The 19786-nt window shown below is 49.4% G+C and overlaps 3 protein-coding genes across 4 annotated transcripts; 2 read left to right on the forward strand and 1 right to left on the reverse strand.

Annotated features, from left to right (window-relative positions):
- Positions 1-6167: 6167 nt before the first annotated feature.
- On the forward strand, positions 6168-10557 carry BLOC1S1 (biogenesis of lysosomal organelles complex 1 subunit 1). Its single transcript, XM_081311350.1, has 4 exons — positions 6168-6251; positions 6991-7063; positions 9009-9141; positions 10357-10557. The coding sequence occupies exons 1-4, from the start codon at positions 6191-6193 to the stop codon at positions 10465-10467; spliced, it is 378 nt and encodes a 125-aa protein (XP_081167476.1). The 5' UTR covers positions 6168-6190; the 3' UTR covers positions 10468-10557.
- Positions 10558-11190: 633 nt separating this feature from the next.
- Positions 11191-16077, forward strand: RDH5 (retinol dehydrogenase 5). 2 transcript variants are annotated; one of them, XM_081311347.1, is made up of 6 exons: positions 11191-11334; positions 11866-12211; positions 12417-12675; positions 14336-14499; positions 14775-14830; positions 15369-16077. In XM_081311347.1, the coding sequence occupies exons 2-6, from the start codon at positions 11902-11904 to the stop codon at positions 15381-15383; spliced, it is 804 nt and encodes a 267-aa protein (XP_081167473.1). In that variant the 5' UTR covers positions 11191-11334; positions 11866-11901; the 3' UTR covers positions 15384-16077. The 2 variants fall into 2 exon arrangements, with proteins under 2 accessions (XP_081167473.1, XP_081167472.1); XM_081311346.1 differs by lacking the exon at positions 15369-16077 and having other exon boundaries at positions 11192-11334; positions 14775-15083.
- On the reverse strand, positions 15919-19140 carry CD63 (CD63 molecule). Its single transcript, XM_081311349.1, has 8 exons — positions 18992-19140; positions 18339-18415; positions 17258-17446; positions 16999-17073; positions 16809-16904; positions 16559-16699; positions 16265-16348; positions 15919-16076 (listed from the first exon to the last, which is right to left on the reverse strand). Exons 2-8 carry the CDS (start codon positions 18402-18404, stop codon positions 16011-16013), a joined length of 717 nt encoding a protein of 238 aa, XP_081167475.1. The 5' UTR covers positions 18405-18415; positions 18992-19140; the 3' UTR covers positions 15919-16010.
- Between the last annotated feature and the right edge of the window lie 646 nt (positions 19141-19786).

Genomic DNA, 19786 nt, shown 5'->3' on the forward strand with positions numbered 1-19786 from the left:
GGTGTCAAAGAATGGCAGGGGTGAAAGAGACAAGATCCAAGAGACTGAAGGATGGAAAGGGTGTCTCAGTTACCAGACTTCCCAGGACTGTACACTTCCCATGCATCAAAGGGGAAGGAGACTGGAAGACCAGAGTCCTGGGCTGGCTCAGGCAGGAGCTGGGTGGGGCAGAAGAGGGATCTCCACAGGGACCTAACAGCCTGTCCCTCTTTCTCTCCCTTCCCCCCAAGGCTGGGACAGAAGCAAAGGGAGGGGACATTTTCCAACCCTCTGCTATTTATAACTCCAATCCAGAAATGGAGCCAGGAGAAAAGATAGAAAATAATTTGGCAAAACCGGAACTTTGCAGGCTCCTACTTTCCCTTCCCACTCTCCTTTCTTACTCGATATTGGTCATATGTATATTCAACTGTCCATCTTCCCTTCTCTCTCTGTTTTTTGTCTATCACAAATTCTATGTTTGCCCCTCCTTCTCTCTGTCACATTTGGAATCTTTCTCAGATCTCTGCCCTTCAATAGCTCTCATAGTCTTATGATTCTCTCCTTTCCTTTCCTCAAAGCTCTAATACATAGCTTACCTACCACTTCTTCCCATGTTCCCTTTATCTCATTTGCTTCTTTGTTCAGAATCATACTTTTTTATAGGAAAAAAAAACAGGTGGGCTCTCAGTCTGCTGTCCCTGGAACAATCCTTGCTCCAGGTAAGTTAAAATATGTTTAATGATTTGACCTTCTGTTTTTGTAATACTTCACCTGTAGACATCCTCTTTAAGAAAGTAGTTTCACCTCTAAACAAGTGCTATGAAGGAAATACATGTGCTGACCAGTATTCTACTTTCATTATTCCCCAGATATGCCCTCTCCATATGTTTTATCAGAGCCCCTGACAGTAGAGAGGAGCTGGTAAGAGAATGCAGAATAGCAAAATCAGGATAGAACCCAGGACGTCTAACTCCCAGTCCAGACCTCCAACTCAGGCCATAAAACCTTTAGTGTCCCAGCCACCTTCCTCCCTGCACCTGCTGCTTCTGCCTGCCTCCATTTCCACTTCCCTGGCTTCTGATAAATCTAAGGGTGAAATCAAATGCCAAGAATCTGCATCTGACCTCCTCTGCCCAAATATTTGAGAAGTCACCTCACATGCCACAGAAGGAAAAAGCAGAACAGAGATTGGCCACCCAAAATTAGCCTGTCTATAAATAGTGGGGCAAGGCAGTGCTGGTAACTCACAAGAACACTAGACCAGACTAGTAAATTTAGACAAGTAGATTTTCCCTAAAGCAGAATTGAGACCATAATGTTGAAATGGAGCATAATCAAGATACAGAACTCAATTCCATAAAGGAGATCCCTTCTGTTCTCCTGCTATCCCTTTATAATGGACCCATCCTTCCATCTTTGTGACCTGGAAACTACTAATATGTTCTTCATCTATACAGTTTTGTCACTTGAAAATATTATATGAGTGGAATTATGCAGGAATAATGCAGCATCAGTACTTTGGGGGGTTGTTTTTTGTTGGTTTGGAGGGTTGGGGATTGAACCCAGGGTTTTACACCTTGTGCACCACGATAGACAGGTGCTCTATCACTGAGCTATTTAATTCAATTCTCAATACAATATTATGCTCCACTCCAACATTCTGGTCTTAATACTGCTTTAGGGGAAATCTATCCATCTACTTGGGGTTGAGCTGATTCTATACATGCGATAAAACTGCATAGTGCCACATACACACAAATAAATGCATGTGTGAATGGTGAAAATTGAATAAGGCTGTGGGCTACTTAACAATTCTGTACCAATGTCAAATTCCTGGTTTTAATATTGCACTACCAGTTATATATGATGTCACCACTGGGGGAAACTAAATAAAGGGACCTCATGCACTATTTTTTGCAACTTCCTCTGAGTTTAAAATTATTTCAAAATAATTTCAAAATTCTTTAAAAATTGAGAAATGTCCAGACCCAGCAAAGACTTTGGCCTTTGTCTGAGTGAGGAAAATAAGGCTTTCTCCATTCCCTCCCCCCTTCCTTGTTCCCCTCCATCTGGGATCCCTATATTTCAGCTCCCCAGACCACAATTTTCCAGTTTGTCTCTAGCTTACAAACAAACCAGAACACACACTCCAGAGTTAACTTCTCCCTCCTTCTCATTTGGCAACAAAGACTTGAAGCATAGGTCCCAGGGTCAGGCTTTCCCTCCTCAAAATACACAGCATGAAGACTTTCTCACCCCACCCACCTCTCCAGCACTGGAATCCTCCTGCCTGCCTCTAAATGCTGGCTGTAGCCAAAGCTTGAACTCTGGGAGTGGCTGTGAGAGAAAGAACATAAATGTGATTGAGGGGAGTCTATGGGGAAATGGCTTGACCGTTCTGGTCTTTGAGGGTCTAAGAAATACTCTTGCATCTTGGGTAGAGGACTGGAAGGTCACTTCCCACAGGGAGCCATTTAGACCATCTTGAGGGCCCCTTTTCTTTGAGCCCTGGCTTCAAGCCAACATTTGGAACTTGGCCACACCACCAACAGCCCCCTCACTTGAAGCCCAGCCAAATTTCCCAGTATGCAAAGCCTTCTCCACTTCCTCCAGGGCCTCTCTCAGTCCTCTCCTAACCCCTAACAACTCAGCAACTTCCAGCCCTAGTGCTTTCCCAGTCAATCAGTTGGAGCTTGCTAATTAAAACTAATTCTAAGCCGGATGCAGTGGAAAACACCTATAATTCCAGCAGCACCAGAGGCTGAGGCAGGAGGCTCGCAAGTTCAAAGCCAGCCTCTGCAACTTAGTGAGGCCCTAAGCAACTTAGTGAGACCCTATGTCTAAATAAATTACAAAAAGGGGTGGCAATGTGGCTCAGTGGTTGAGTGCTCCTGAGTTTAATTCTTGGTACAAAAAAAAAAAAAAAAAAACCTAATTCTAAGAGTTATCTCCAAGGAATAGGGAAATTAGTGGAAACATGACCATGGAGTTGCATTCATTCCATCTAAGGGAAAAGAATCTGGGTACGAGATTGTAGGGAGAGGTAGGCAGAAAGGAGACTTCAAATTTCAAGACTCAGTCTCTGGATATACATGCAACTTGTTTTCATCTCTACCACAGGAAGGTGGATTAGAGCTTCACTCACAACAGAAACTGATGTTAGACAGTGAACAACAAGGACCTGGGAAAAGAAAAGATGGAGGATTACCCTGGAGAGATCAGATGGGGTCCAACTCTAGGGCAAAGGAACAGCCAGTGTACCATAGGAGAGGTAGCCAGGGCTAATGACTGCAGAATCTATGCTGTCTCTACCCTAATTGTGGAAATGTTGGGAGGTATGCCAAGAGGGGTGAGGGTAAGAGAAGATGAGCCTGACACTCTCCCTGAGTCAGCCTAATCTTTTCACAGACTTATCCCTGAAGCCCCCAACACTAACCCCCTTCACCCCTGTGTTTCACTTGTACCATGTCACCATCTCTGGTACCCCTGCCAACCCATGTCCTTCCCTCCCAAGTCCCCCAACTTGGAATGAAACACCAGGCACCTTCCAACCTGCCTCTATTTTGCTTGCTCACTGCAGTTGGAAGCAGGAGCCAGAGAGGGGGGAGGAGTGGGCCACGCTGCCCTGTGATGCTCTCACTCTTCCCGCTTCTATTGATCAGCCCTTCTCTGGAGAAGAGCCTCTTCCCAAAAGCTCCACCCTTGCCAGGATTCCCTCCAGCTCATGCCCAGCAAGCTAGAGGGGCATGATGACCAAACGGGGAGCTTCCTTGAGAAGTGCATCTGGGCCTCTCCTCCTGGGATCTCTCCCATTAATATGCTGTATAGAGTGGTCACACTCAGGCTGTGGAGTCAGAGCCTAAAGGGTATCCTAGCCCTATACTGATGAGCTTCATTACTTAGATACTCCATACCTCAGATTTTCCCTTCACAAACTACAGATGATAATGATACTTCACAGGTTTGTTCCAAGGATTAAATAAATTAAAAAATGTGAAGTGTTTAATCTCTTGTAAATACTCAGGAAATGTTGGGGAAATGTTCCTAGTATATAGATGAGCACACAGACACTTACATACAAAGTATCCAACACTTTTACTTAGATCTTTTTTGACGGGGGGGGGGGGGGGGGGGGGGGCAGTAGTGCTGGAGATGGAACCCAGGGCCTCCCACATTCCAGGCAAACTCTACCATTGAGCTACACCCCAACTGCTATTTAAAATTTGTATTTTGGCACTTAATGTTCTGCGTTATGTGGCCACTTAACCATTTCATATGCTTCTCCTCACTTATAATTTGTATTTTGGCACTTAATGTTCTGCGTTATGTGGCCACTTAACCATTTCATATGCTTCTCCTCACTTATAATCTTTCAGGATTTAGGGTATTATTCTGGATATAGCTGAATTGACCAAACAATCAGTAATTTTTAACTCTTATTCAGAAAATTCATAAGAATGTTTTATTCTAACTCAACCAGTATCATTTATCCTCCCCTGATAGTAGATATAATGAAATAAGTTTAATTATGCCACTGAATCATAAAATGTGTTCATGTCAAAGTTGGAAAGTCTTAGATGTGGTTTAGCCCAGTGATTCTAAACACTGAGTGCACATTAGAATCACACATCCTTATATAAAATACTAATGTCTGGGCTTCACCTCTTTTTTTTTTTTTTTTTTAAGAGAGAGTGGGGGGGGAGGGAGAGGGAGAGAGAGAGAGAGAATTTTTTTTAATATTTATTTTTTAATTCTCGGCGGACACAACATCTTTGTTGGTATGTGGTGCTGAGGATCGAACCCGGATCCGCACGCATGCCAGCACGCATGCCAGGCGAGCGCTTGAGCCACATCCCCAGCCCCTGGGCTTCACCTCTTGAGAATCTATTTAATAAACTTGAGATTAAAGAATTTTTTAAAGCTCCCACATGGACCTCCATAGTAGTACACATCTATAACCCCATTTACTCTGAAGGCTGGGACGGAAGAATCACCAAGTTTGAGGTGAGCCTTAGCAACTTAGCGAGACCCTTTTTTTTTCTTTTCTTTCTTTCTTTCTTTTCCTTTTTTTTTTTTTTTTTTTTTTTTTCCTTAAGAAGCTGGGATGTGGTGGAGAGTCCCTGGGTTCAATACCCAGTATCCAAAAATAAATAATTGAAAGCTCTCCCATGTGATTCTAGTGTTTAGTCAGGGTTGAGAATCACTGATTTAATACAATCCCCCTATTTTACTAAAAAGAAAACTAAAATTCAGAGTGGGTAAGCAAACTGCCCAAAGTCACTCAGCATGTTAAGATGCACCAAGAGCTGGATGCCAGTACTTAGGAGACTGAGGCAGTAGAAAGGCGAATTCGAGACTAGCCTGGGCAACAAAGCGAGACCCCCTCATCTCTAAACAAAGTTTCTTTTTTTATTAAAGAAAGGAATAAAAGAAGAAGATGTATCAATAGTCATTGTAGCAACAGCAATATACTGATGATGTTTATAATTTTTCTTGTTGGCGTTAATCCTGGAAACATTTTTCTACAGTTCAGAGAAGCGTTGTATAATTTACCTTTTACTTTGGCCACAGCACTTCGCATTCCCTGACCACAAAAGGACAGAGATGGAATTGCACATTCACCACACAGAGTCCGCCAAGTTAGCAAACCTCCTTAGAAGGCCTCTTGAAGGGCATAAAATGCTTCTCTATAATGACAATTGAGGGACCTCGGCAGCGTGGTGAGAAGAGAAAGGGCTGGGAGAGACGAAAGCGTTCTCTTCTAGAGAGAGGGAGTTGGGAATCAACTGAGAACTGTTCAGTACTGCCAGGAGGTAGGGCGAGGGAACGAAAAGAATTTCAATAAGCCGAGGGAGCCTCGGCCGCCCCAACAACCGAACCGTGATGGACAGCCTGGCAACGCCTGAGAGCCAAGGGAGACGTTAAAAACTGGCTCTGCAATATGGGCACTAAAGAAAACTCCTTCCAACACTCACCAGAGTGAGCGCCCAATAAAGAAAAGGGCTCACCGGCCGTGCCAATCCTCTAGGGTTGGAATCGTTAAGGTCCTCTTTCCTAACCAACCATCCCACATCTCTAAAAGAGGGCGGTTCCCGACCTCACGTGACGTTGCGGTCACGTGACCCCGGCCCCGCGGGAACCGAGGTGCATCCCAGCTACGGCAGCAGGAGGGGGGCCGGCGTGCCCAACCCCCAGCCCCGTCACGACCATGCTGTCCCGCCTGCTCAAAGAACACCAGGCCAAGCAGAATGAGCGCAAGGAGCTGCAGGGTGAGCCAAATCTCCTGTCGGCCTTTTCCTCCCCGGCCGCGGCCTAGCTTCTACCGGAGGCCTAGACCTCAAGTAACAGCCCAGATCCAGGGAAGGGCTAGGGCTGACGGGCAGCGGGGGTGGAAGAGAGAGAATAGGGGGCGCTTTTTTGGAATTTCGTTCCGGGACCCACAGTCTCCGGTCCTTTTGGCAACTCTCCAGTGCCCTCGGCAACACCCGCAATCCCGCCTTGGCGTCATCCTAACCCCGCCCCTTGCTCAGGGGCGCCTTGCCATTGGTCGGGGGGGGGGGGCGGGGAGGCCTCTCATACTGGAAGTGGGAAGGGACTGTCCTGGAGAGAGCAGTGTGTCAGGGACCTCCCAGAGACTGGATTCTAGGAGGCCCGAAACCACCCAGGAGGAGATGAGGCACTGCTTTTCCTGAATCTAGGCTGAGAATCCCGGAGTTACAGATCCTTTAGCCAAGTCAATGGAGAAAGAAGGCCTGGGAGTCAGGAGTCCTGGGCGCTGGAACTGACTGGTTGGCATCCCTGAGCGCTTCCGTTCCCCTCTCAGGGTATCATTTTCTCATCTCTAAAATTAAATGAGATTGCTTTATGTTTTGCAAGATCCTTTTCGGCTAGGGCATTCCCAGATTAGTTGGATGTTTGGGGAACTAACAGAATAGTAATGGGTGGGTGAGGAACTCTTGGCACCACCCTCAAAAACCATGTCTCCAATCCCTTTTCCCCCACACCCAGAGAAGAGGAGGCGCGAGGCTATCACTGCAGCGACCTGCCTGACAGAAGCTTTGGTGGATCACCTCAATGTGGGGTATGAACCTCTTCCTATGAACACCGGCTCCCTCCCCCAAGTCAGACACTAACAAGGTGTCTGACCCTTAGGCTGTTTTAAAGGGTTGGGATGTCCCATTTGTTCCCCTATCCTACCCTGACCTCCCAGTTCAACTTTGTGGAGAGACGTTGTAGTCAGCTCTGACCACTAACACGGTGTGAGGGAGGAGCAGCTGCCGTGGTTGGAGAAGCAGCCAGATTTCCCCCTCCTCACATTAACTTGCCTGGCACCTAACAACGTGATGCCATCTGCCCACATCCCTTTGCCCTTCCAAGTCCAGCTGTCACTTCTGTGGGAGAGAGAACACCCTCCTTCACCACAGCTTACCACCCTCTCCTTCTTCACCTCCCACCCTCTGGCAAGCCTGAGCAACAGCTGGCAGGAAAGGGATGGCACAGCTGGTGGGGGTGAAGGTGGAACCTATGCCAGGAGCTAGGGCAGAGCCAGGCTGTCTCTTAGCCTCCTTCTGAGTCTCCAGAGATGACCCCTACCCCAGCCTTAAATGAGAATGCCAATAATCGCCAAAGACTTGGGAAGGAACAAAGAACATTGTCTCCTGACCCTGAGTGACCCAGAAGAGTTCAGAGGTTTTGATTTGATCCTCTGTTGGAAGAAAGGAGGCAGTGTGGTGCCTTCCACCCTAGGGCAAGTGAAAGAACTTGGTTCTGAATCCAGAGATTGAGTCATCCTAGGGAGTCATGCAGGGGCTGGGGTCATCTTCATTACTCATCTGGGGGGAGATGAGGGAAAAGGAAGCCTGTGGCTGTGGTTGGGATCTCTAATTTCCCTTCCCTCCAGGCAGCTCTCTTCACTCAGTGCTGTTTCCCAAAGAGGAGGGGCAGGTTTTTGTCTCTTCTCCCTCCCACATTGGCGCCTCCTGGGCTATACTATGCCACCATTTGTGCAGTTGGCCCAGGCTTTTCTCTTTTCTAGAAGCTACCCTACTTTCAGCTTGGAGGGCAGCTAAGCCAAAGCCAGATTAGAAAGGGTTTTGTGTTGCTGCCCACAGCTCCTCTTATTCCCCAGAAAGAAAAACAAAGACTCAGTCTATCTCAGCCCTTGTCAGGTGTCCTGCCCACTCTCGTGACCACCCCCCATCCCTTGTCTCCTTCAGCCCCCACACATTCCTGTGGGTGGGGGCACCGGATGTGGATTCTCCTGGCTGACCTAGAGCTTTGGGGTAGGGGGGTGAAAGATTAATTGGCCAATAAGGAAGGGCGAATAATCATTACAGGGGAGGGGGAAAGCAAAAAACATTGTTAGAGGATTGGGGACACCAACCTAGTAATAGCAATGGTAACTGCTGCCAGTTAACCTTGGTTGAGGAGAAGAGAAAATGATTGCCTGGAGAAGAAGAGAGGCAGTGTGTGTGTTTTCTTTCATCTGTGTGGGCAAAAGAAGAGTTAGAGGAGAGATCCAAGAAGAAACCCCTTGATATTCTCTCCTGACCCAGGGTTTCTGGGGAGAGGGGGTTGCTCTCCCACCCTCCCCCAGATTCAGAGAGGGGCCCAATTCTCTTCCCAACTTCTTGCACAGATCCCTGGACTTCCAGTCATTGCCAGATGTGTCCCTGCTGCAAGATTTTCCCAGCATCACCATACCCTCATTTCCCTCAGGGATGTCCCTCCAGGTTAACCCTCCCTTTCCCCGACCCAGCTGCAGGAACTCCTTTGGGGAATAGGAGATGGTATGTTTCTAGTCAGCTCTCAACTTGGCTCTCCTGGGAATCCTGGGAGTGGAGTAAAGAGCTGGCTTCATTTGCATGTACTGGTAGTCATTTGTATCACATATATGAAGAGCCAAAATCTTAAGATTTTCCCAGCCCTAACTACTAACTGGCCTCCCAATTACAGTGGAATATTAGTTCTGGAGACCACCCCCCACAAGTTGGATGAGCTAATCTCCTCCCTCCTCCAACCCTTAGTGTGGCCCAGGCCTACATGAACCAAAGAAAGCTGGACCATGAGGTGAAGACCCTTCAGGTCCAGGCTGCCCAATTTGCCAAGCAGACAGGCCAGTGGATTGGGATGGTGGAGAACTTCAACCAAGCACTAAAGGTGGGCCACACTCCCCATGTCACAACCCTATCAGAACCCTCAATAGCTGCCTCCAGTCTGATTACCTCAGGCCTTGGGTTAAGGAGGAATTGGGTATTGTCCCAGGTACTTCATCTATGGTTACAGTGTCAGAGAAGCTAGAGAAAGAAATAAAATCAGGGGTTGGGTGGTAGAAGTAGCTCATTAGTAGAGGGCCAATCCCTAAACTAACAAAAAAAAAAGAAAGAAAGAAAGAAAAAGTGCTCAGCGGGGCACAGTGGCACATGCCTATAATCCCAGCAGCTCTGAGGCAGGAGGATGGAGAGTTCAAAGACAATTTCAGCAACTTAGTGAGGCCCTAAGCAACTCAGCAAGACCCTGTCTCTAACTAATATATAAAAATGGGGTTCAAACCTTGGTACCAAAAAGAAAAAGTACTCAGAACATCCCCAGTTCTGTGAAGTACACCTATAGTCCCAGCTACTCAAAAGGGTTGAGGCAGGAAGACCTTTTGGGCAGAGGGTGGGAAGGCCAATCTGGACAAAAAAGAAAGAAAAGAGGGGCTGGGGATGTGGCTCAAGCAGTAGCGCACTCACCTGGCATGCGTGTGGCCCAGGTTCGATCCTCAGCACCACATACAAACAAAGATGTTGTGTCTGCCGAAAACTAAAAAATAAATATTATTAAAAAAAGAAAGAAAAAGAAAAAAAAAAAAGAAGAAAAAAAAAAAAGAAAGAAAAGAGATAGATGCAGTGACAGACTCCTGTAATCCCAGCAACATGGGAGGCTGAGGCAAAAGGATCATAAGTTCTAGGCCAGCCTCAACAACTTAGTGAGACCCTGTCTCAAGATTTAAAGTTCTTTTAAAAGGGCTGGGGGGGGGGGGGCTGGAGATGTGGCTCAAGCGGTAGCGCGCTCGCCTGGCATGCGTGCAGCCCGGGTTCGATCCTTAGCACCACATACAAAGATGTTGTGTCCGCCGAATACTAAAAAATAAATATTTAAAATAAATAAATAATAAAAATAAAAGGGCTGGGGATATAGCTCAGTGGTAGAGCGTCCCTGGGTTCAATCTACTACAAAAAAAAGAAAAAAGAAATACAATCCATTAGTCCATTAGTAGATCCAAGTAAAGACCTTTCCAGATGAATGAAAAATGTTCCCACACTGGGAAACACTCTACCCACCCTACCCATCCTGATTCCTGGATTCCATCCCTCCTGTCATCCTTCCCAGGAAATAGGGGATGTGGAGAACTGGGCTCGGAGCATCGAACTGGATATGCGCACAATTGCCACTGCACTGGAATATGTCTACAAAGGACAGCTACAGTCTGCCCCCTCTTAGCCCCTCTATCCGACCCCTCATGCCTCACCCACAGAGGCAGGAGGGAGACTGACAGGTAACCGATGAATAAAACTGAAGTGTCCATTTCTATGTGGTGTGTGTCAAGGAACTACTAGCTTCAGTGTGAGGATGGAAGTAGAGGATTCAGAGGTTTCCCTGAGGGAGAGGGGCCTTTCTGATAGAGGGTGGAACTAGCTCCATCTTTACAATCCCATACAAGTACTTTTTGGGTTAGCAGAGTGTGGGAAGTTTTCCACACCTCTGGAGAGAAAGTCCTAGTGATTCCTGCCCCATGCTTCCTAGTTCCAAACTTCAGTTTCCTGCAGAGGAGAAATAAGACAAGGAGCAGGCCTATTTCCCAGCTCTGGCTTTCTGCCTTTCCACGTGCTCGCGGCCTCTCCCAGGCTGGCACTAAGCAGTGTCATGAGTCTGGACCAGGTGAGAGATTAATTCTTGGGGGCATTTCAGGACAGAGAAGGGAGAGGAATGACAGTTTCAGGGCCACCAACAGAGAGGAGAAGCTGCCATCCTTGACAGCTTCCTTTTCCTGGGAGACCATGGCATAAATGATCAGGAAACCCAGGCTGAGAAAGACAGCCCAGGAGGTGGCTTGGGCAAATCTGGCTTCTGCCAAACCCTAGCTTCAGTCAGATAGGCTCCAGCCTCCCTAGCTCCTCCTCCTCAGCCCTCCCCTTTCTCATCACATTTACACTTAACACTCCTGACGCCCAAGTCCACCCACTCTGGACTTTGGGCTTAGCTGCTGCTAGTGTGGGAGACTGGGAAGACGGAAAGCAAAGTCTCTTAAACAGAAACAAAGGGAGCAGCTTCATACGTTGTAATATCTACCAGCTTTCCCCAGAGTAGGTAAGTGGGACAGTGGGAGTTGTGGGTGCTACAGGAAGACTGGATATGCTTCTTCATACATTATCTCTGATCCTCCACAATTTTGAGTGGGCCTGGTGGGTGGTAACCCAGCTTGCTAGATGAGAAAACAGGTTCAGAGATGCAGAAAGATACCTACCATTACACAGCAAGTTTGGGGCCATCATGACTGAAATGCAGGGCTCTTAGCCCTATGTGTGGTTCTATAAATAAGGCTCAGGTTACACTTAGAGGTTTCCAGTGCCCCTGGTTTAGTAGGAGAAAAGGTGTGAGAACAAAAAAGATACCTCTGTTCCCATGGGGCAGGTCTGCACACAGAACCTACCTCATCTTTTTAGTTAGCCACAAATATAGGGTCTGCCCACATCTTTGTTTTGCACAATAAGCCATACTTGGCCAATTATCTGCCAATCAGATAATTTCTCAATCTGCTCAGACCAGACACTTTAGCTAAGGAGGATGTTAGAGGCCCAGGCTTTGGGGCCAAAATAAAGAACAAGCCTTCCTGCCCAGCTTGGGCTGCCACCTGCAGGTCATTTGGGTCCAGCCATGTGGCTACTTCTGTTGCTGGGTGCCTTGTTCTGGGCAGTGCTGTGGTTTCTGAGGGACCGGCAAAGCCTGCCTGCCAGCGATGCCTTCGTCTTCATCACCGGCTGTGACTCAGGCTTCGGGCGCCTTCTGGCACTACGACTGGACCAGAGGGGCTTCCGAGTCTTGGCCAGCTGCCTGACCCCCTCTGGGGCAGAGAACCTACAGCAGATGGCCTCCTCCCGCCTCCACACCACCCTGCTGGATGTCACTGATCCCCAAAGTGTCCAGCGGGTAGCCAAATGGGTGGAGACACATGTTAGGGAAGCAGGTGAGTATGGTAGAGCCACCAGGAACATGGTATGGGGTGTTCCTGGTTCCCACAATAACCCCCAGAGTCCCTTGCAAGAGCTGTGGGAAGCTAGAGGGACCAGTGGGGAGGAGCAGTGTTCAGATCCTCCCATGAAGGAGAGGACATGGAAGTGTCTCATTCCCCCCCAACACACACACACAAAACCCATCTCGTCTCCCCACAGGGCTTTTTGGTCTGGTGAATAATGCTGGTGTGGCTGGTATCATCGGACCCACACCATGGCTGCCATGGGATGATTTCCATCGGGTGCTGAATGTGAACACTCTGGGTCCTATCGGGGTCACCCTTGCCCTATTGCCGCTGCTACAGCGGGCCCGAGGCCGGGTGGTCAACATCACCAGCGTCCTGGGTCGCCTGGCAGCCAATGGCGGGGGCTACTGTGTCTCCAAGTTTGGCCTGGAGGCCTTCTCTGACAGCCTGAGGTGAGGGGTGCAGAGCTCTGGGCTCCAAGCCAAGGGGCAGCCTACTCAACATTCATGTTAGTGCCTGTTTGGCACTGATCCACAGAGATGATTAGGACAACACCATGGAAGGTTGACAAGGAGACAGGTTAGGGCTGGACTTCATAGGTTCATAACCCAGCTTGTTTGTAAGCTTTATGACCTTAGGTAGGTTACTATCTTTATCCAGTCTTTCCTCACCTGGTAAATCAGGATAAGAAGACCTGCCTCATGGATATTGGGAATGAAATGAGTTACATGGAAGAACCCAACATAGTTAATGTTCAAAAAAAAAACCTGCTATCATCAGGAGTAAAGAAGGAAAACTACTAACAGCTATTTGAGTGAGCAAGTAGCTTTACATTACATTTTCTCATTTAATCCTCCCAACAATCCTATAAAGGTAGATATTAATACAAAGCTCGTTAGTGGAAGTACTGGGATCTCCATCCCCAGGTCTGCTTGCCTCTGGAACTTGGTCATTATATTCTTCAGCCCTTCATCTTTAAACAATAATGTTCAAAAGCTCCATGGAAGCACAAAGGAGTCTTGATAAGGATAGCAGGGCCTGAATTCAAAGCAGAAGCCCAAGTTGTACAAGCTGAGCCCACCTTTTAAGAAAGCTTGCCCTTACCACCATCACTCAGCAGATCATTTTTGTCCTTGTCCCTTAGTCTTTAATTTAAAAAAAAAATAATTTTTAGTTATACGTGGACACAATATCTTTATTTTGTTTATTTATTTTTATGTGGTGCTGAGGCTCAAACCCAGTACTTCACATACGCAAGGCAAGCGCTCTTGGTCTTTAATTTTGTAATTGGCATCATGTAACACATACTTTTTACTTAGATCTGTACATCTGGGCAAGGGCAGTGGGATATATCACCACTCTCCCCATTAGATTACATGTCCATGTAATCCCATATTTTGGGAGCTAGGGAATGGGGTTTCTTTTTTTTTTTTTTTTTTATAATATTTTTTTTTTTTTAGAGTGAGAGAGTAGAGAGAGAGAGAGAGAGAGAGAATTTTTAATATTTATTTCTTAGTTCTCGGCGGACACAACATCTTTGTTGGTATGTGGTGCTGGGGATCGAACCCGGGCCGCACGCATGCCAGGCGAGCGCACTACCGCGTGAGCCACATCCCCAGCCCCGGGAATGGGGTTTCTTTAGATCAAGATTGGCAAGCAGCCTTTCTCAGGCCAAATCTTGCCAATAATGGTTTTTGCATTTTTAAAGAGTTACTTTGTAAATGGTTATATAACTACCTAGTAATATCATTAACTTTGTTTCTTGGCCTGCAGCACCCAAAATATTTGCTATCAGGCCTTTTAATAAAGTTTTCTGGCCCTTGCTCTAAATTATAGATAGGAAAAAATACCTCCCTCTGGGTAGAGGCATAACTTGGTGATAACACACTGGACTAGCATACACAATCTCCTGGGTTTGACTTCCATCGTACACAATACCTCCCTTCCATTGCCCCACTTGCCCCTTGTCCCAGAACAGCAGGGATCTCTCTTTTTACCAGGACTCATATCCCTAGCCTGTGATAACTGTCCATCTTAGATTCCCCACCTATGTTCCTGAAAGTACCCTCCCTATTGAGCAAGAACCCAGAAACCTCTCTACCCACACTCCAGGCGGGATGTGGCTTCTTTTGGGGTACGAGTCTCCATCGTGGAGCCTGGCTTCTTCCGAACCCCCGTGACCAGCCTGGAGAATTTGGAGAACACCCTGCAGGCCTGCTGGGCGCGACTACCTCCAGCCACACAGGCTCACTATGGGGAGGCCTTCCTTACCAAGTGTGAGTAGCTGGGCACATACAGGGGTACATGAAGAGAAATGAGAGGGCCAGTAAGGCCAGACCCTCATCAGCTGGGAGGAGGAGGTGGGCAAGCTTATAAATGGAAGGCCCCAGGAAAGTGTCCAGGCCAGTTAGAACCTGCCCACTCCCCAAAATGGAGAAGGAACTTAAGAGTCATCTCTACTGGGCAACAAGCCCAAGGATCTAGAAAATAGGACCTAAGATGGGATGGAGTTAGGAAAGGATGCTAACTGCAACCATTCACGGGGCTGCAGACCTGAAAGTGCAGCGGCGCATCATGAACCTGATCTGTGACGCGGACCTAACCAAGGTGAGCAGATGTGTGGAGCATGCCCTGACTGCTTGTCACCCCCGAACCCGCTACAGCCCAGGCTGGGACGCCAAGCTGCTCTGGCTGCCTGCTTCCTACCTGCCAGCCAGCCTGGTGGATGCTGTGCTTGCCTGGGTCCTTCCCAAGCCCTCCCAGTCAGTCTACTGAATCTACCCTTTCAGGAACAGATTGTTTTTCAAGGGCAAGGACTTGTATTTTGGTTTCCCCCCCCCCCCCGGCACTTCCTGGTGCCTGGTACAAAATAGACAATAAATGTATATTGTTAAAAAAATTTTAAAAACCAGTAGGTGGGCAAAATGAATGTGTCCAGTGGGAGACTGACCCCATTTAAGGGCTAATTACCCTAAGCTGTTTTACTGCCCAGAGTCTCTAGCCTGTTCAGTGCCTGCAAAACAGCTAGCACCCACTGGGGGACATAAGGGAATTGCCTTGCAACTGTGATATTTGAAACTGCAGGAGGAAGGGTGACCACTAGAAGGCGTTTTTCTATATAAGAGTATTATCTATTTTTCCTCAGGGGAAGAGAAGGTGATGAAGAGGGTTCAGGGCCAGCTTGGGTGTTTTTCATGTAAGGCAGTACTCACTTAAATTCACCTACTGAGTGAAGAATGAGGGACACTGGCCATACAGGTCTCAAGCATCTTATCACCACTCTGAAAGGGGCAAACTCCCCTTGAGGACTAGAGGGGGAAGGAGTTTGCTGGCCCTCAGAGGTGTACAGAAGACCAGAAAGATGTGCATAGTGGATCTGGACTGGGTTCTACCAGGTAGGACCTTTGTGGAAAATCCCTTTGGCTTATACAAGAGATGGCTTCATGTATGTTCCAGTGCTAAGCCTGGGAGCACAAAAAAGGAAAGGCACTTGGCCACAACCTCCTCTAGATCCTCACTTCTCTCACCCCCAGTCCTACCCACACCTTTAGCAAAATTCTCCTTTCCCAAACACCCGCCAAATCAGGCCTGCCTTTCCCAGAGCTGCACACAGAGAAAGTTTCCAGAGGACAGGGAATATGGAAAATGAGAGAAAATGGATCAAGGATCATTCTACGACAAACTGAAACCATCTCTTTTTGGTCTGAAAAAATAATTTTCCGTTTAATTGGAAAACCTGAAAGATTCTATTCCACTCCCCTAGAGGGGCTAAAGAAACCAGACCCGCCTACATTACTTCATATCCACTTCGGATACTCTTCACAAGGCAACAGGCAAAGACAATTCCTAGGACCTAGAAAGAAAGATGGAGAAGAGGGTAGAGAAGATTCAGAATGTCAAGCTATCCAGGACACACCCACAGGATCCCAAACACAACCAAAGCTCCCTACCCCACTAACCAGTACCTCTTGTTCAGCACCCTCCTCCCTATTTCCCCTGTCCCCACCCAAGAGGTCCCAGCCCCTGCCTAGGGCACCTCACCTCTACAAAAGCAATGCCCAGAGCTGCTGCAGCCACCAGCAGCACATTCTTCCTCAGCCACATGCCAATCTTCTCCACACAGCCCTGCAGGGAGGCAGGCACACAAGGCAAAAGACCATCAGAAACTTCATACACATTTTCATCGGCCCCTCTTGTCTCTTCTCGACCCCTCTGTCCTTTTCCCCACCCTTTGCATTCTCACAGCCCTCCCCATCCCTGACCATGTAAACTGTCCTACCTCCTAAACATTTCCCAGATTTCCCAAGTCCCATACTATCTCAATCTTCCCCCAACCTGGGTATTGATTGCATGCAGGTCGAAATTAGTTCCACAGTGTGCAGTGACATTGATGCAGCAGGAGTCAGGGACTCGGTCCTTCCCCATACCGGGTATGTTCTCCCAATCTGTGTAGTTAGCAGCCCCACAGCAGTTAAACTGGAAGTGGAGAAATATGGGAGGAAATATGCTAAATGAATCACCATCTTCAGTACAGAGACAAGAATCCCCTTCCCCCATTACTTCTGTTCCCAGCAGCCCCACTCACCTCTTCCTGCATCTTGTCCAGCAATGAAGCTGTACCATTGTTTTTTGGGTAATTCTGCATCTGCTGCTGGAAGTTCTTATTAAACTCTGTTTTGACCTTAGAATAGGAAATAGAGTTGTTGAGAGCAGAATTCAGGCCACTGAGTCCCAGAGCAGCACAAAGCAGGGGTCTCCCCTTATGCCCTGCTTACCTTGTCTTTAAACACGTAGCCAGCAATGGCCACGGCCACCTCCACTAGCATGATAAGAGTGAGGAAGATGGCAAACTGCAAGAGCAAAGGAAGGGAGTCAAGTATGGAGTCTGGATGAGAAAGACCTGCTCTGGTCCAGCCAGTCCCTGGAAAACTTACAGAGGTCCCCAACTTACCCACCCTAGTTAGCCCTAACCATAGAAATTTTTTTGCCTTCTGGCACTCCCAGGCACCCATGCTGGTCCCACATCCCACTCACCGTCATCATGAGACAGTAGTTCTCCTTGCAGGCCCCACAGCAGCCCACAAAGGCCACCAGGAAGAGGAAGGCACCCACTACAATGATGACCACAGGCAACAGAGTACCAGGAGTAGCCCCTTGGGTTATGGTTTGATTCAGAACAAGCTGGACTGCTACACCCACAACGATCAATCCCACTGCACAGGCCTGAAGGGGAAGGCAAATGAGGGTTAGGCCAGAACCACAATACAGCAGCACAGGGACACAGACCAATCCAGGAGAGAGATTCTCACACCACCAGGGAACTTTGGATTGGGAACAGGGAGATACCCCACTCTTGACCCTGGGGATCTGTTCAAAGCACTCGGAGAAGGGGGAAGCCAGGCCTTCCTTTAGACAGCTCTTCAGCCAGAAGCAAAAAAGAGAAGTACAGAGAAAGCCTTGACCCCAGGGCACACACTTTCCTGACCTAAAAGTAGCACATTTTATGGGCCCCCAGGGCTCCTGGCCAGATTCTCTCTCAGATATGCACCCTCACTACCCTCCAATAACTAAGGTCTTCAAGACAGGGAGGAGAAAGCAGGAAAAGGGGGCAAGGGTGGTGTGCCCCTCCCTGAACAAACAGTAGCCTCTCAGGCCAGGATCCCAGGGAGGAGTCCCGGGCAAGAACCAATTAGGGTGGGCAGAGCTCTTCCTCATCCCCAAGCAACTGATAGGGGAAAAGTGGGAAAAGGGAATGGAGAGGGATGAGCAGGGTGGGGAGTGGAGGAAAGCCTCGTGGAGATAGCATCAGGCCGTTGGCGGTTGCCCCACTGCTCCATATCACAAGTGGTTGGGTCACCAGACAGGAAGGGCCAGGAGAAGTGGGGGTGGGGGTGCTGCACATCCAGTTTGGCCATTCTCGGTCCAAACTAGCCTCAGGAGTTCCTGAAAGCTGGAGGAGGGAGTATCCGCTCCTCCTTCGGCCCTTTCCCCGGGCTTTCTTTCCACATCTGGTCTCCAGCTGCTTTCATTCTTGGTCCCTCAGCCCTCACCACTCCTGTGCCTGGGCTCCCTGCACCCCGCCAGCGCGCCCCCAACGCTCCCCTTCCCCACTCACGCAAAAGGCCAGCAGAAGAACGTAGAGCAAGAACTTGACACATTTCATTCCTCCTTCCATCGCCATGGCTGCTGGGCCTGGGGCCGAGGAAGGGCGGGTGGGGAGGAATTAGAACAGGCCGAGGGGGGCCGGGGCTTCCGGGCTCCCCGCCTGCCCTCAAGGCCTTCCCAGCCCGACCTCCATTCCCGGCCCCTCCCACCCGGAAACCCGCGGACAGATCCACGTCTCCCAGACCCCTCTGCTCCGCGGCCAGAGAGGTGTGAGGGCGACTGCCCGGACCTCCCCCGCCGCCACCGGAGCCCGGGACCGACGCGAGGGCACCCACAGAGGCTCGAGCCTGACGCCGACCCTCTGCCCGCAGGAGTCAAACACCCACTGCCCGTCCAAACAGCTCCGCAGGACAGTCCTCGGCCCAACCCCGGCCCCAACCTCTTTCCGCCAGGTGCGGTCCTCCCCGCGAAAAAGTGCGGTCGGTGTCCCCACCCCACCCTGCCCAAGCTTCTCGAACTTCGAAGCAAAGTTATTCGAAGGCCTCGGGAGAGTCGTGGGGCTTGGGGCGGGTATTCGGAGGCTGAGGCCAGCCCCTGGAAAAGGACATTCAGAGTGGTCTCCCCAACCCAGGCTCACGTCCGCCGTGGGTCCCGTGGCCTCACCTGGGCTCCCAGAGGTTGTGCGCTCCTCTCCCGCCGCGACTCAGGGGCTCTCTAACTGCGCCCCCCAGCTCTGCCCCGCCTGCCGCGCGGCCCCGCCCCGGCTCCAGCCACAGCCCCCTCCCCCGCCGCCTCCGCGCCCGGTGGCCGCCAGCCTCCTCAAGTGACGCGGGAACAGCTGCGGCCTGAGTCACCATGGTCAGCCAGGGGAGGGCCGAGCCCCCCGCCCGGCCAGGGCCACGTGGCCACTAACCCAGAAGACAGTACCCACCCCCCGCAAGGGGAAGGCCCTCAGGGCAGCACTTCACCGCGCCCGGGGCCCTTGTGGAAGCAGGACGGAGCGCCGCCGGTTCTCTTTGATTCTTGGAAGCAGAGGAGGCGGGTAAGAGCCAAAGGAAGGATGGTCGACCCAGAGTTGCCCTCTAAGCGCCCAGACGGCAGAGCTGAGGCAAAGTGAAAAGGTGGTCTGCGAGAGGCGTCCTCATCCTTCATCGCCCAGAGCCCACCCGGATCCTCCTCGCGCTTTCTGTTTTAAGCTCCCGCCCCCATTCTCGGGTCTGCAGAAAGCTACGGGCTGCCTGGGATCGGGTGGGGCCAGAATAAACACTTCCAGAAAGTCCCTGGCCTCAGGTCCTGGGAGTCTCCCAACATTTCTAGCCTGCGTGGAGGGGCGGCGGGGAGGTTCATGTCCCCTTCTGTGAGCACAGTTTCTTCGTTTTCCAGGGCTCTTGAACTAAGAAATGGGGAGGAGGCCTTTATCCAGGACCATCCTACTCAATTAATATATGTCAAATGTCG

This window comes from Spermophilus citellus (genome assembly GCF_964194105.1).
Source record: "Spermophilus citellus genome assembly, chromosome: 10".
Lineage (NCBI taxonomy): Eukaryota > Metazoa > Chordata > Mammalia > Rodentia > Sciuridae > Spermophilus > Spermophilus citellus.

Bases quoted from the DNA above. Each gene is read 5' to 3' on its own strand.
- BLOC1S1 (XM_081311350.1), top strand. From the start codon at position 6,191: ATGCTGTCCCGCCTGCTCAAAGAACACCAGGCCAAGCAGAATGAGCGC. The intron at 6,252-6,990 runs GTGAGCCAAATC...CCCCACACCCAG, and splicing joins TGAGCGCAAGGAGCTGCAGG to AGAAGAGGAGGCGCGAGGCT. The intron at 9,142-10,356 runs GTGGGCCACACT...CATCCTTCCCAG, and splicing joins ACTTCAACCAAGCACTAAAG to GAAATAGGGGATGTGGAGAA.
- RDH5 (XM_081311346.1), top strand. From the start codon at position 11,902: ATGTGGCTACTTCTGTTGCTGGGTGCCTTGTTCTGGGCAGTGCTGTGG. The intron at 12,212-12,416 runs GTGAGTATGGTA...GTCTCCCCACAG, and splicing joins GACACATGTTAGGGAAGCAG to GGCTTTTTGGTCTGGTGAAT. The intron at 12,676-14,335 runs GTGAGGGGTGCA...CCCACACTCCAG, and splicing joins GCCTTCTCTGACAGCCTGAG to GCGGGATGTGGCTTCTTTTG.
- CD63 (XM_081311349.1), bottom strand. From the start codon at position 18,404: ATGGCGATGGAAGGAGGAATGAAATGTGTCAAGTTCTTGCTCTACGTT. The intron at 16,905-16,998 runs GTAAGCAGGGCA...TCCTATTCTAAG, and splicing joins GCTACGTGTTTAAAGACAAG to GTCAAAACAGAGTTTAATAA. The intron at 16,700-16,808 runs GTGAGTGGGGCT...CTCCACTTCCAG, and splicing joins TGGACAAGATGCAGGAAGAG to TTTAACTGCTGTGGGGCTGC.